General features: G+C 48.7%; 2 protein-coding genes across 2 annotated transcripts; both read right to left on the bottom strand.

The window, feature by feature from the left end:
• Positions 1 to 358: 358 nt before the first annotated feature.
• Positions 359 to 2,124, bottom strand: LOC135076783 (uncharacterized). Its single transcript, XM_063971217.1, has 3 exons — positions 2,030 to 2,124; positions 1,349 to 1,577; positions 359 to 627 (listed from the first exon to the last, which is right to left on the bottom strand). The coding sequence occupies exons 1-3, from the start codon at positions 2,071 to 2,073 to the stop codon at positions 427 to 429; spliced, it is 474 nt and encodes a 157-aa protein (XP_063827287.1). The 5' UTR covers positions 2,074 to 2,124; the 3' UTR covers positions 359 to 426.
• Positions 2,125 to 3,399: 1,275 nt separating this feature from the next.
• On the bottom strand, positions 3,400 to 12,895 carry LOC135076641 (uncharacterized). Its single transcript, XM_063971064.1, has 11 exons — positions 12,708 to 12,895; positions 11,116 to 11,316; positions 10,213 to 10,383; positions 8,699 to 9,238; positions 8,386 to 8,657; positions 8,037 to 8,186; positions 7,717 to 7,837; positions 7,022 to 7,164; positions 5,676 to 5,771; positions 5,263 to 5,581; positions 3,400 to 3,515 (listed from the first exon to the last, which is right to left on the bottom strand). The coding sequence occupies exons 1-11, from the start codon at positions 12,772 to 12,774 to the stop codon at positions 3,412 to 3,414; spliced, it is 2,184 nt and encodes a 727-aa protein (XP_063827134.1). The 5' UTR covers positions 12,775 to 12,895; the 3' UTR covers positions 3,400 to 3,411.
• Between the last annotated feature and the right edge of the window lie 631 nt (positions 12,896 to 13,526).

The raw sequence follows: 13,526 nt of genomic DNA, 5'->3' as shown, positions 1-13,526 counted from the left end.
TTAAATGTTACCAATGCACTCGTATATGTATAGAACAATAGAATTTATATAAAATAGGCTATAAATGCGAGTTCGTTCATTTGTTTGGGTTTCCTCGCATCTTTTATAGTTACAATATGAATCATAGTTTGGTGGTAGTGTTAAGCAATTTTACGAAATAAATGTGTCTTCATATCTCGCATCGTCTACAGACAGAAAATGCTTCGTACCAAAACGTCGCGTCGACGTTCAATCTAAAAACTATTTAGACTGACTCCGCAAAGATGCGAGAGCGGTAGCGTTCGATGTTATCACTGTAATATAAATGGGTAGGTATTCGTTTCCGACGATTGTGTTTATAAAAAATAAAATGAATTACTGCCATTAAAATGTTTTATTAGTCCATTCATTAATAATCTATCAAAATTGTAAAAAATATGCTTAAGATTAGGAGGTAATGTCAAAGATGGCTTCGATGTTGTGTTGAATGTCTTTGTCGTTGGCCACATAGGGCGTGCCGCGCGCGGACGCCAGGCGGCGTGCGGGTGCTTGTAGGAGCTCGTCGTTAGCGCACAGCGCGCGAAGGTGCCACCACGCCGCGCCGTACGAGTAGTCCAGGATCGCTTTGAAGAAGTTCACCGCTAACGTCTGGAATAACATTTATGTGGGCGTCAGACGAATTTGTGTTGACATCGCGTTGAATGAGAAATGGTTGCCTCAGGAAAAAATGAATACAGATCGAAGTCTTTTAGCCATATTAGGGATGTTTCCTGGGTAAAAAAGCAAGAGTTTTAATTAGTCCGTCAGTTAGCTTATCAAAAACTACTCGACACGTATTTTTCATTTTTTAAAACAAATGAAAATGCAAAGAGATAAAGCGTGACAAAGTTCTAAAGTAAAGGCCCGTGACGTTAGTGAGTGCGTAAAAGTGCAGCACTTCGTGACGTCGCGCGGAACTTCAACGCCCTATAACTTTGTAATTATTTGTTAGATTGACAATTCAAAATAACGTGTCCAATTTTTTTTTTATATTAAAATTGACGGACAAAAAAATTTTTTTTAGGAAACTAGCCTTTTCTAATGGTTTTTTCGCTTTGGGGTTATTTTTTTATAGTTGGTTCCTTACGCTTAATTTATTTAGGGGCCAAGTCTAACGATACTGTACGTAGTAGGATTGTTATAATACTATCTATTGGCTTGTAGAGTTCTAGGCTGAATGTATGTTAGAAAGGTATGACATCGTTGCGAGCGAGGTCAGCGAGCGCGGCGATCTGCCGTAGGTAGACGGCGCTGGAGCAGATTAGCCCGCGTCCTTCAAGAGGCAACAAGAAACTTACTGACCAAGATACTACATCAGACTCGCACTGACCTGTAGAGTCTTGGGCTGCTTGTTGGATAAATACGCGTCAACAGCAGTCATGGCGTCATCCAGCGGCGCGTCCTGTAACCGCAGATGTACGGCGAGCGAGGGCAGCGAGGCGAGCGCGGCGATCTGCAGCAGGTAGGCGGCGCTGGAGCGGTAGTAGGAGCCCGCGTCCTTCAGGTGGCTGTCCGCCGCCGCCTTGCGGAGCCACTGGTACAGGCGGGGCAGCACCTCCCTGCGAATGTGGAATGTAAAATGAATTTAATCCGAACCAGTTAACGCTTTTTCTTAATGTTAATTCGTAGAGCCCGAAGTTTGAGATAGACTCTTGACATCGATAATATTTTAGATTTGTTGGTCTAATCTAGGGGTCTCCAAACTACGACCTGCGAACCATATTCGGCCCGCGACAGCTTAAGACTAAGCCTATGTTTGCATAGAGGAGCAAAAAAATTAAAATTGTTATGGCCCTTACGACATGCCGAAAAAAATATTATGGCCTCAAGGCTTCAAAGTTTGGAGACCCCTGGTCTAATTTAAATATTCTCAGACCCTAAAAGATCGCTTTAGGTATAATGAACTGTGGTCTGGAAAGGTCTTCGAAACACTACAGGCTGTGTGTTGTGACGTAAGAAACTTATTATGACTGTCATTTATTTAAATCAATATAAATGCAATGAAACATACTTGACGCATCTGCTGAGGATGAAGTCTTTGGAGAGCTCGGCCATTGCCACCAGCAGTGACAGCGCCCGCCGAAGGACTATGGGCTCTTCAGTTTCAAACCTAAAAATTCAAAAGAAAAATTATTTAAATTATCAGTTTCAATAATAGGAAATATTTTCAGTGCACGAGTCACTGGAGAATTGCCCATGCAGGCTGCTGCTTGCTAACCGGCCAATTTGGGGAGGATCTATGTTGTTCAGCATGTGACAATCTTGTTGGTTGAAATGATGATGAGTCTCATGTAGGACTTCTTGGCGGGAATCTGAAGCGTCATGTTAGCGGTTTTGTTTTATTTCCTAAAATTCGTGTTTGGGCGACTATTAATGTGTAATAACGGTGGATTATTAACCATTAAGTGTTCGTGAACGTGCATGAGTGTGGGCAAGTGAAGCAAAGCAGTGCATCGTGATTCTTCTGGTTCTCTCAAGTTGTCCATAGGAGGTCTCAGTAAAGCACCACAACTTTACTGAGACTCAAAGGGTGGGAAGGGGTATCATCTATCATCCTTCATTATATCATTACTTGATCTCATTTTGTAACTCGTATCACATAAATACTTGAAAATGGCATAAATCAAGTCGACCTCGACGTGTTATGCCAACATCATCAAAAAAGAAGAAGAAGAAGATAGTCATGTATTAGTAAAAGCAACTATTCATCTAGTGCTAATACAGTGAAGAATACACCGTGCTCCAATTTGCTTATGACAGTCGCCACGATGAGGGTGGTAGCGCTAAAGCAATTGTTTTAACGCGCTCGCCCAACGGTCACCCAGCTTACCTGGCGACTAGCGGCGCCCAGGCGAGGTGCACGAGCGGCAGCAGCTGGTCGTCGCGGTCGCGCAGCAGCCGCAGGCCGGACTCCAGAACCTGCAGCGCCAGGATAGCGTCGTCGCGCGGACACGACGCCGAGAAGTGTGCGCAGCGCTTCAGGATCGCGATGAGAACGGTTATGTGCTGCGGTAATGGCGGTTTCTCTTCTGTTGTGAGAAAAAAGTTATTATTATTATTATAGCTTTATAAATCCACAGTTATTACAGTTTTATTTAAAATTAATTAAGTATTTCTCTTGATTGTGGCCCCACTTGGGTAAAAGCCTCCTCCATCATTTTGATGGAGGGTGGTGGTCTACTTCCCCCACGGTGACCAGCCGTATTGGGAGAGAGTTTTTGTTGTATAAGATGTTGTTGTCGTTTACTGTAGTTGAATTTTCGTTTCCGGTGTGATGAGTTGCATTGGTTGTATTAGTTCCTGGTTTCGTTTGAAGCGGAGTTCGGTCTAGCTCGAAATGTATCGAATCTCTTGAGAAAACAGTTACACGTTATTTAATCCATTCACTGTATTTCATGAACGAGACAACAATAAGATGGACACGACGCGGAGGTGTGCGCAGCGCTTCAGAATCGCGATGAGAACGGTTATGTGCTGCGGTAACGGCGGTTTCTCTTCTGTTAGATTAAAATTTACACGTTATTTAACCCATTCACTGTATTTCATGAACGAGACAACAATAAGATGGACACGACGCCGAGAAGTGTGCGCAGCGCTTCAGGATCGCGATGAGAACGGTTATGTGCTGCGGTAACGGCGGTTTCTCTTCTGTTACGAGAAAAAAGTTACACTTCATTCAAACCATTCACTGTGTTTCATGAACGAGACAACAATAAGATGGACACGACGCGGAGAAGTGTGCGCAGCGCTTCAGGATCGCGATGAGAACGGTTATGTGCTGCGGTAACGGCGGTTTCTCTTCTGTTACGAGCAAAAAGTTACACGTTATTTGACCCATTCATTGTGTTTCATGAACGAGACAACAATAAGATGGACACGACGCCGAGAAGTGTGCGCAGCGCTTCAGGATCGCGATGAGAACGGTTATGTGCTGCGGTAATGGCGGTTTCTCTTCTGTTGTGAGAAAAAGGTACACGTTATTCAACCCATTCACTGTATTTCATGAACGAGACAACAATAAGATGGACACGACGCGGAGAAGTGTGCGCAGCGCTTCAGGATCGCGATGAGAACGGTTATGTGCTGCGGTAATGGCGGTTTCTCTTCTGTTAGATTAAAATTTACACGTTATTCAATCCATTCACTGTATTTCATGAACGAGACAACAATAAGATGGACACGACGCCGAGAAGTGTGCGCAGCGCTTCAGGATCGCGATCAGAACGGTTATGTGCTGCGGTAACGGCGGTTTCTCTTCTGTTACGAGAAAAAAGTTACACGTTATTCAACCCATTCACTGTGTTTCATGAACGAGACAACAATAAGATGGACACGACGCGGAGAAGTGTGCGCAGCGCTTCAGGATCGCGATCAGAACGGTTATGTGCTGCGGTAACGGCGGTTTCTCTTCTGTTACGAGAAAAAAGTTACACGTTATTCAACCCATTCACTGTGTTTCATGAACGAGACAACAATAAGATGGACACGACGCGGAGAAGTGTGCGCAGCGCTTCAGAATCGCGATGAGAACGGTTATGTGCTGCGGTAATGGCGGTTTCTCTTCTGTTGTGAGAAAAAAGTTACACGTTATTTGACCCATTCACTGTATTTCATGAACGAGACAACAATAAGATGGACACGACGCCGAGAAGTGTGCGCAGCGCTTCAGAATCGCGATGAGAACGGTTATGTGCTGCGGTAATGGCGGTTTCTCTTCTGTTGTGAGAAAAAAGTTACACGTTATTTAATCCATTCACTGTATTTCATGAACGAGACAACAATAAGATGGACACGACGCCGAGAAGTGTGCGCAGCGCTTCAGGATCGCGATGAGAACGGTTATGTGCTGCGGTAATGGCGGTTTCTCTTCTGTTACGAGAAAAAAGTTACACGTTATTTGACCCATTCACTGTGTTTCATGAACGACAACAATAAGATAATGGGCGTCTATTTGTGGTGCATGGAACTGTCAAAGCGTTAAAGTTAGTGATGCCTCAACTAACATATAATATTGCGCTTTATTGATTACCTGGCTGAGAATGCTTAAATAGCATTAAGTCCACCTTTTGTACGATTCTATTGTGCAATAAAGTTTTTATTACGGAATGATAGACAAGAATGTAACATCATAACCCAATTTTACACAGTAATTTTTTTCGACTTCCTATTAGATACTACACACACGCTCTATTTTAACCAAACAGTTATGTCAACACTACGAAACTAAAGAACAAATAATCTTACCTGTAACCTTGTCATCATAGTCTAAAACATCGTCTTCTTTCTTCTGTTGATCTTCTTTAAACATCTCCTCCACACTCTTTCCAGTCTCTTTCTCAAACTCCTCATTACTCAATAACTTTTCAGCCTCTTCAGTGTTTTTGATATATTCCCGTAAATCGACGAATAAATCTATTTGTGCACTTAAGTCATCGTCTGTATTAGTTTTCTGTGGCTCCTCCAAGGGAAACCACTTGTAAAGGCAATCCACAAACGCATAGAACACTTGCAAATATGCGTAAAGATTTCTTTCGTAATATCTATCACAACTTTGGACTAGTACCTGAAAAGTAAATGGTGCATGATTTTTAAATCTGAATCTTAGGTACTTTTATTTAAATCAAAGGACGAGGAAAAACTTATAATAGTATACTTACATCATTTACAATGCCGTAGAGGCAGTCTTGTATGCTAGAGTCACTGTACTCCATCACTACTGAGAGTATTTGTAGCGCTGACTCGGTGTTCCATGACTGAAACAACGTATAATGGCGGATTTCAAAGTCAAGGCGGCGGCCAAGTCAAGTAAAAAAAAAACAGTGGGGTGGGGATGAAAATGAATGAATTTCTCACACTCCACTGTTTTTTTTACTTGAGTCGGCTAATTTCCGCGCAGTGTAAAAGCGCCTTCATGTAAATCAGACATCAAAAGTAATATAAATGCGATGCTGATGAACTGTATCTAATGTTGATAGCCCAATAAAATAAATAAATAAATATTACTTTTGCCAAGAGATGGACATAAGCTACCACAAAATTGTGTCACAAAAAGAAATGTTTATCATCATCATAATTTCAGCCATAGGACGTCCAATGCTGAACATAGGCCTCCCCCAATGATCTTCATAATGGCCGGTTGGTGGCGGCTAAATTTGGCTTCGCTAGTATTTTGATGTCGCAGTCAAACGGTTAAGCTGGCAACTGCTTAAATATGCCGTTTGATTCGCAGGGTTCATCTTCACCTTTCTCCTCACTACAAATGGCCATCTCACCACTACCGAAACCACCACCTGGCTCCTCAACCCGGCAGAGCTGCCTGTCGTGTCGGACGGCCCGTACGCACACTCTAAGTGGCCCTACACCACAGTGCGTACGGTCCCTAACCGTCTGGCGCGTCGACGACCCTGCGGGCTCACCACCAGAGAGGACCAAACCACATCACCATCAATGCTAGCGAGGACAGTGGTTTGAATATACTACCACCGGTGACGAATCTCGTGCGATACGATAGTTTGCTCGACAACCCACTCCCTAAGAGTTCTCACTTCTCTAAATTGTAATAAATGACTTGTTAACCTAAATCTATCTTTTATTTATCTAAACTTCTAATCTAAATTCTAATATGTCACAGCTCCTAAAGCTCACAACCGTGACACACTCCTTGCAAAAATGTTTCAAGGGGTGAATTAATAGGCGATGAGTTTGACGATGGCCGTTGGGGCAGGAAAGTTCTCGAGTGGCGACCACGGGCTGGAAGACGTAGCGTGGGCAGGCCTCCTACTAGGTGGACCGACGATCTGGTAAAGGTCGCGGGAAGAGCCTGGATGCGGGCAGCGCAGGACCGTTCATTGTGGAAAACCTTGGGGGAGGCCTTTGTCCAGCAGTGGACGTCATTTGGCTGCAACGAACGAGTTTGCTCAGGGAAATATATCTATGTGCTTACTTAGGTTTACGTATTTAGGCCAGATTATGTAACAGACTGTAAAAGCTATCCATAACATACCTTCTTGAGCCTGACGGTGACCTGGTGCGTGAAATAGTCCGCGTTGGCGGCCACGAGCGCGGCGACACTGTCATGGCCGCCCGCCTCCGCTACCGCCTCGAGGGCCGCCAGTCCCGACACGTGCAGCGCTTCGTGCTTGCTGCCTGCAGAATACGGCATTATTTAGCAATACGGTTTTTGAGAAGGAATAATCTGATTATAATGGTGCATTACTCCGGTTTTGATAGCTTAGGGACCCACTATACTTATGCTGGGTTGCACCATCTTACTTTAACTTTGACAAACTTCAAAAATCTGCCAAACTCCATACAAAAAGCACCGGTTATCGTCAAAGTTAGGTGGTGCAACTCAGTCTTTGTGTCTTTCGAATGTCGCTGTTTTGTCGGTGTCTACGTAACGTCGACGCGGCGTTTCGCAGCGATGGCGGCGCGTTCACGCAGAGCCATGCATTTTTTTTTGGACAATTAACACTCCGTTCCACCCGCTCTGTGCTCAGTGATTGCGTCGTGGCGCTGACAAGACGACGACCTTCGAAAGACGCTAGGGAGGGGTAGGCCTTAGATGAAATTGATTTTCGTTTCATCTGTCAAATAAAATGAATCACACTTTCTCTTCTCTCTCTCCTGCACTCACCCGCTCTCTCCTCTCTCTCTCTCCTGCACTCACCCGCTCTCTCCTCTCTCTCCTGCACTCACCCACTCGCTCCAGCAGCATGGGCAGCGTCCGCAGCAGGTAGGGCTGGAAGCGGCGTCGCAGGCGGCGCGCGACGAGCCCGACGCCGGCGGCGGCGAGGCAGCAAGCGCGGTGCTCTCTCTCCTGCACTCACCCGCTCTCTCCTCTCTCTCCTGCACTCACCCGCTCTCTCCTCTCTCTCCTGCACTCACCCACTCGCTCCAGCAGCATGGGCAGCGTCCGCAGCAGGTAGGGCTGGAAGCGGCGTCGCAGGCGGCGCGCGACGAGCCCGACGCCGGCGGCGGCGAGGCAGCAAGCGCGGTGCTCTCTCTCCTGCACTCACCCGCTCTCTCCTCTCTCTCCTGCACTCACCCACTCGCTCCAGCAGCATGGGCAGCGTCCGCAGCAGGTAGGGCTGGAAGCGGCGTCGCAGGCGGCGCGCGACGAGCCCGACGCCGGCGGCGGCGAGGCAGCAAGCGCGGTGCTCTCTCTCCTGCACTCACCCGCTCTCTCCTCTCTCTCCTGCACTCACCCACTCGCTCCAGCAGCATGGGCAGCGTCCGCAGCAGGTAGGGCTGGAAGCGGCGTCGCAGGCGGCGCGCGACGAGCCCGACGCCGGCGGCGGCGAGGCAGCAAGCGCGGTGCTCTCTCTCCTGCACTCACCCGCTCTCTCCTCTCTCTCCTGCACTCACCCACTCGCTCCAGCAGCATGGGCAGCGTCCGCAGCAGGTAGGGCTGGAAGCGGCGTCGCAGGCGGCGCGCGACGAGCCCGACGCCGGCGGCGGCGAGGCAGCAAGCGCGGTGCTCTCTCTCCTGCACTCACCCGCTCTCCTCTCTCTCCTGCACTCACCCACTCGCTCCAGCAGCATGGGCAGCGTCCGCAGCAGGTAGGGCTGGAAGCGGCGTCGCAGGCGGCGCGCGACGAGCCCGACGCCGGCGGCGGCGAGGCAGCAAGCGCGGTGCTCTCTCTCCTGCACTCACCCGCTCTCTCCTGCACTCACCCACTCGCTCCAGCAGCATGGGCAGCGTCCGCAGCAGGTAGGGCTGGAAGCGGCGTCGCAGGCGGCGCGCGACGAGCCCGACGCCGGCGGCGGCGAGGCAGCAAGCGCGGTGCTCTCTCTCCTGCACTCACCCGCTCTCCTCTCTCTCCTGCACTCACCCACTCGCTCCAGCAGCATGGGCAGCGTCCGCAGCAGGTAGGGCTGGAAGCGGCGTCGCAGGCGGCGCGCGACGAGCCCGACGCCGGCGGCGGCGAGGCAGCAAGCGCGGTGCTCTCTCTCCTGCACTCACCCGCTCTCCTCTCTCTCCTGCACTCACCCACTCGCTCCAGCAGCATGGGCAGCGTCCGCAGCAGGTAGGGCTGGAAGCGGCGTCGCAGGCGGCGCGCGACGAGCCCGACGCCGGCGGCGGCGAGGCAGGCGAGCGCGGTGTTGTGCTGTGCGCGCGCGAGGGACGCACACTTGTCGGGCTCGCGGCGCGCGGCCGGCCGCGGCGCGTCGTAGCTGATGCCGGTGTAGCGCGTCTCTACCGCGCCCTCGAATAGGCCTGGGACAATAGAAGTGTTGACACCACCAAACAATGAGGGCTATCGTTTTAGCGCTCACCAGTTAGCGCCACTGTAGAGTAAGGTCCTGTCACTTGCTAGTAGCGAAGACAGTGGCACCAACTGGTGAGCGCTAAAGTGGTAGGAGGACTATCGCATTTGCACTCATCAAGATGGCGCCACTGTAGAGTAAGGTCCTGTCAATCGCCAGGGGTGCCAACTGTTAAGTATAAAAACGATAGCCCTCATTGACGTACCTTTTAAAACCGTCAAAACGAAACTATTCCATAGATTTTGTATGGCACTACAAGCAAGTGACGTCACTATTTTGTCAACTCAAATAAACTACTTTTTTCAATTACAATGCGACCAAAAATCGTAATTTACAGGTAAATTAAAATTAATTAAGTTTTTAAGACCAGAATGAAGTGTCTTTTTAGAAAAGTTGTGATTTCGAATTATTGGGGAATGGTGTCAAATTGTCTATTTATATACTTTTTACACATTTAAGACCAGACCAACCTATATGCACTGCTAATGGATAAAACAAGTGTAACTTTATTCCAAAACTTTGCAATAAGAAAAACATAATCCCCCTCGATACGCCAAATACGCAAAAATATGAAACACCTAAACTGCCCACGCCGTCACTGCATGCTGGTAGAAAATACAAAGTGTAGAGGCTATTGGAGAAAAAAGGTGTTGGGAATGCTGTAATGGCCCTTTGCTCAGGGAAAGTGGAAGAAGAAGGGATTTGTGGAATATCAGGACTGTACCCACCAAATATTGTGGATTATGTGGATGAAGGAGGTGCCATTACCCAAAATATCAATGTCTAAATCCCTCCTCTTTCCCTGACGTACGACGGTACGACTCAGTGTTTTGCAGTCTACTTATTCCCACCACTTAGTTAAAACTGCAAATGAGAATAAGAGTTCCAAAGACTGACTGAGTTCCTGCTAAAACGCTTACTAACCTGGCACACTGTCCTTCACCCACGCTCGCGGGTTATACACAGACACATCCAGGGTCTCCGCTGACGTCACGGGCGCCTCACCACTCCCTACTTCGAGCGGGAGATACCACACATCTTCTTCTATGTACGTGTCTAATATCCGTCGTAAAAAACTTTCTGTTGAGTTTGGACCTGTGAATAAGACAATTTATCATAAATTAGAAACTTAAGGGCATAAACAATTTCCACGGTAACGCATTTCGCAGAATTATACAATCGTGACTAATAAGATCGAGCGCCGATTTTTTCAGATGGTGCAGTAATATGGCTCATGACTACAAGGACCAAAATTGTGGTGGGACAAAAATTGCAGTTCGGGTGAAACTATTCCCTAATGTTTTGTAGATTAATCCTTCAAGGCCCGCGAATCTAGACACAATAGATAATCAATTGTTATGACATTAATTAATGCCGTCTGGGACTCAAGCGGTTAAGGGCTGATTTTTCAATCGTCAGATAACTTTTATCTGAAAAATAAACTTGTCATTTTGACATATTTCCCATACTGAAACTGTCAATGTGTCAAACTTACTTTTTGGTTAAAAGTTATCTGACGATTGAAAAATCAGCCCTTAAATTATTAACGCTAAAACCAGTGTTGAAAATAATACTTTTGATCATTTAGAATGTTTCGTACGAAACTGAAATAAATTCATCGTCAATGGAAAGTCCCAGAACGCACCTGCAGCCATGTGGTTCATGACGTAAGCAATCTCGCATGCTCGCTGCTCTCTGAACATTTCCAGCAGTCGGTCGAGGATCACCTCGGCGCCGCCCAGGAGGCCGCAGATCTCTTGCAGTCGCCGCTCGCACTAGAGTCCAGGTGTTGGATAATTCATCGTCAATGGAAGGTTCTAAACTCACCCGCAGCCATGTGGTTCATGACGTAAGCAATCTCGCATCCTCGCTGCTCTCTAAACATCTCCAGCAGTCGGTCGAGGATCAGCTCAGCGCACTCGGCGCCGCCCAGAAGGCCGCAGATCTCTTGCAGTCGCTTCTCGCACTCCGGAGAGTCCAGGTGTTGCAGCTTGCACCACGACGTGGTGTTGGGTGACGACGACATCCCTGGTGCAAGATAGACTAATTCAGGTATTAGATATCGGGAAATGGTTATATGGCGTGATTGTGGATTTAGTATGGGTTGAAAGCAATGTTTTAAAAGGGGTTGCATGGAGGTTTGAAGAGTTTATTTACAGAAAAGAAGGCTTTTTATGATGGTAATGTTATTCCTGGAGTTGCAGCGGTGGGAACGAGAGGTGGGAATAATCCAGTTTTGATGATGTGGTGATGATGAAGACGTTATAAAAATGGTATGCAATGAATTGATTTATAAAGCGGTGGGTTAGTCAGTGCATGTAGCATTATGGCTCAGTATGTTAACAATACAAATACAACACAAGCTCCAATAACAGTAAAAAGTGCTCCCACTTTTCTCCTGGAAAAAAGCGAACATCAGGCCTCCCTAACCAATATGGCTAGTTGGCTAGCGTGCTTCAGGCGTTGATATGTTTAGGCTAAATCTTTCATTTGCTACTGGTGCCTAAAGAGGGTCGTGTTCTTGCATATGAATGCTATGAGCTAGTACCTCATGTTGTGAGCGCGATGGCACGAGCGCGCCATGTTGTGGTGTAGTGAAATCTGGTAACTATCGAGGGTCGTGCTTCGTCTGCACCTGGATGCTATGAGCTAAAGTCAGCACTTGCACGTATTGATGTATTACGTAACATATTGCTGTCGCGACTGTGCGACGGGCGGCCGCAGTGAGTGTGCGAGGGCGACAGCAATATAATTACACGGGGACCGGACTTTAGTCTCAGTAACTCATGTCGTGAGGAGTTCCCGGCAGCTGAACGTAGTGTAGTGTCTCACCGCGGCGTGGCGTGGCCAGCAGCGCGTAGCACAGGCGCGCCATGAGGATGCGGCGTCATGTCATGTCAGTCATGCCACCCCGCCCCCCAGTATGATCTGGTGCCCCCCCTCCCTCCAGAATCTTGGCCTACTGATTTGAAGATGTTAGTTGATAGTACTAAATTATGAGCTATGATACTAATCGCACCCCCGTGACATGGCATATCAGGGGCCAGGCTCCCCCTGAAAAATAACCTAGATACGCCAATGTGTAGTGTCTCACCGCGGTGCGGCGTGGCGGCGGCCAGCAGCACGTGGCACAGGCACGACATGTTGACCCTAGATGCACCATGTTGACTCTAGATGCGCCATGTTGACCCTAGATGCGCCATGTTGACCCTAGATGCGCCTTGTTGACCCTAGATGCGCCATGTTGACCTTAGATGCGCCTTGTTGACCCTAGATGCGCCATGTTGACCCTAGATGCGCCTTGTTGACCCTAGATGCGCCATGTTGACCCTAGATGCGCCTTGTTGACCCTAGATGCGCCATGTTGACCCTAGATGCGCCAAGTTGACCCTAGATGCGCCAATAGTGTAGTGTCTCACCGCGGCGCGGCGTGGCGTGCGTCTGCAGCGCGGCGGCGGCCAGCAGCGCGTGGCACAGGCGCGCCATGTTGACCCTAGATGCGCCATGTTGACCCTAGATGCGCCATGTTGACCCTAGATGCGCCATGTTGACCCTAGATGCGCCATGTTGACTCTAGATGCGCCATGTTGACCCTAGATGCGCCATGTTGACCCTAGATGCGCCATGTTGACTCTAGATGCGCCATGTTGACCCTAGATGCGCCATGTTGACCCTAGATGCGCCATGTTGACTCTATAAGCGCCAGGTTGACCCTAGATGCGCCATGTCGACCCTAGATGCGCCAATAGTGTAGTGTCTCACCGCGGCGCGGCGTGGCGTGCGTCTGCAGCGCGGCGGCGGCCAGCAGCGCGTGGCACAGTCGCGCCATGTGACACTAGATGCGCCAGGTTGACCCTAGATGCGCCATGTTGACCCCAGATGCGCCATGTTGACCCCAGATGCGCCATGTTGACCCTAGATGCGCCATGTTGACCCTAGATGCGCCATGTCGACCCTAGATGCGCCATGTTGACCCTAGATGCGCCAATAGTGTAGTGTCTCACCGCGGCGCGGCGTGGCGTGCGTCTGCAGCGCGGCGGCGGCCAGCAGCGCGTGGCACAGACGCGCCATGTTGACCCTAGATGCGCCATGTTGACCCTAGATGCGCCATGTTAACCCTAGATGCGCCAATAGTGTAGTGTCTCACCGCGGCGGCGGCCAGAAGCGCGTGGCACAGACGCGCCATGTTGACCCTAGATGCGCTAGGTTGACCCTAGATGCGCCATGTTGACCCTAGA

This window comes from Ostrinia nubilalis, chromosome 12, assembly GCF_963855985.1.
Source record: "Ostrinia nubilalis chromosome 12, ilOstNubi1.1, whole genome shotgun sequence".
NCBI lineage: Eukaryota > Metazoa > Arthropoda > Insecta > Lepidoptera > Crambidae > Ostrinia > Ostrinia nubilalis.
This window is presented reverse-complemented; position numbering and strand designations above follow the sequence as displayed.

Excerpts from the sequence above, each read along its gene's own strand:
- LOC135076783 (XM_063971217.1), bottom strand. The coding sequence starts at position 2,073 with ATGGCCGAGCTCTCCAAAGACTTCATCCTCAGCAGATGCGTCAA. Across the intron at positions 1,578-2,029 it reads ATCCTCAGCAGATGCGTCAA|GGAGGTGCTGCCCCGCCTGT; the intron begins GTATGTTTCATT and ends CCACATTCGCAG. Across the intron at positions 628-1,348 it reads AGCAGCCCAAGACTCTACAG|ACGTTAGCGGTGAACTTCTT; the intron begins GTCAGTGCGAGT and ends ATGTTATTCCAG.
- LOC135076641 (XM_063971064.1), bottom strand. The coding sequence starts at position 12,774 with ATGGCGCGCCTGTGCCACGCGCTGCTGGCCGCCGCCGCGCTGCAGACG. Across the intron at positions 10,384-11,115 it reads CATGAACCACATGGCTGCGG|GTCCAAACTCAACAGAAAGT; the intron begins GTGAGTTTAGAA and ends TCTTATTCACAG. Across the intron at positions 8,187-8,385 it reads CATGCTGCTGGAGCGAGTGG|GAGAGAGAGCACCGCGCTTG; the intron begins GTGAGTGCAGGA and ends GGGTGAGTGCAG.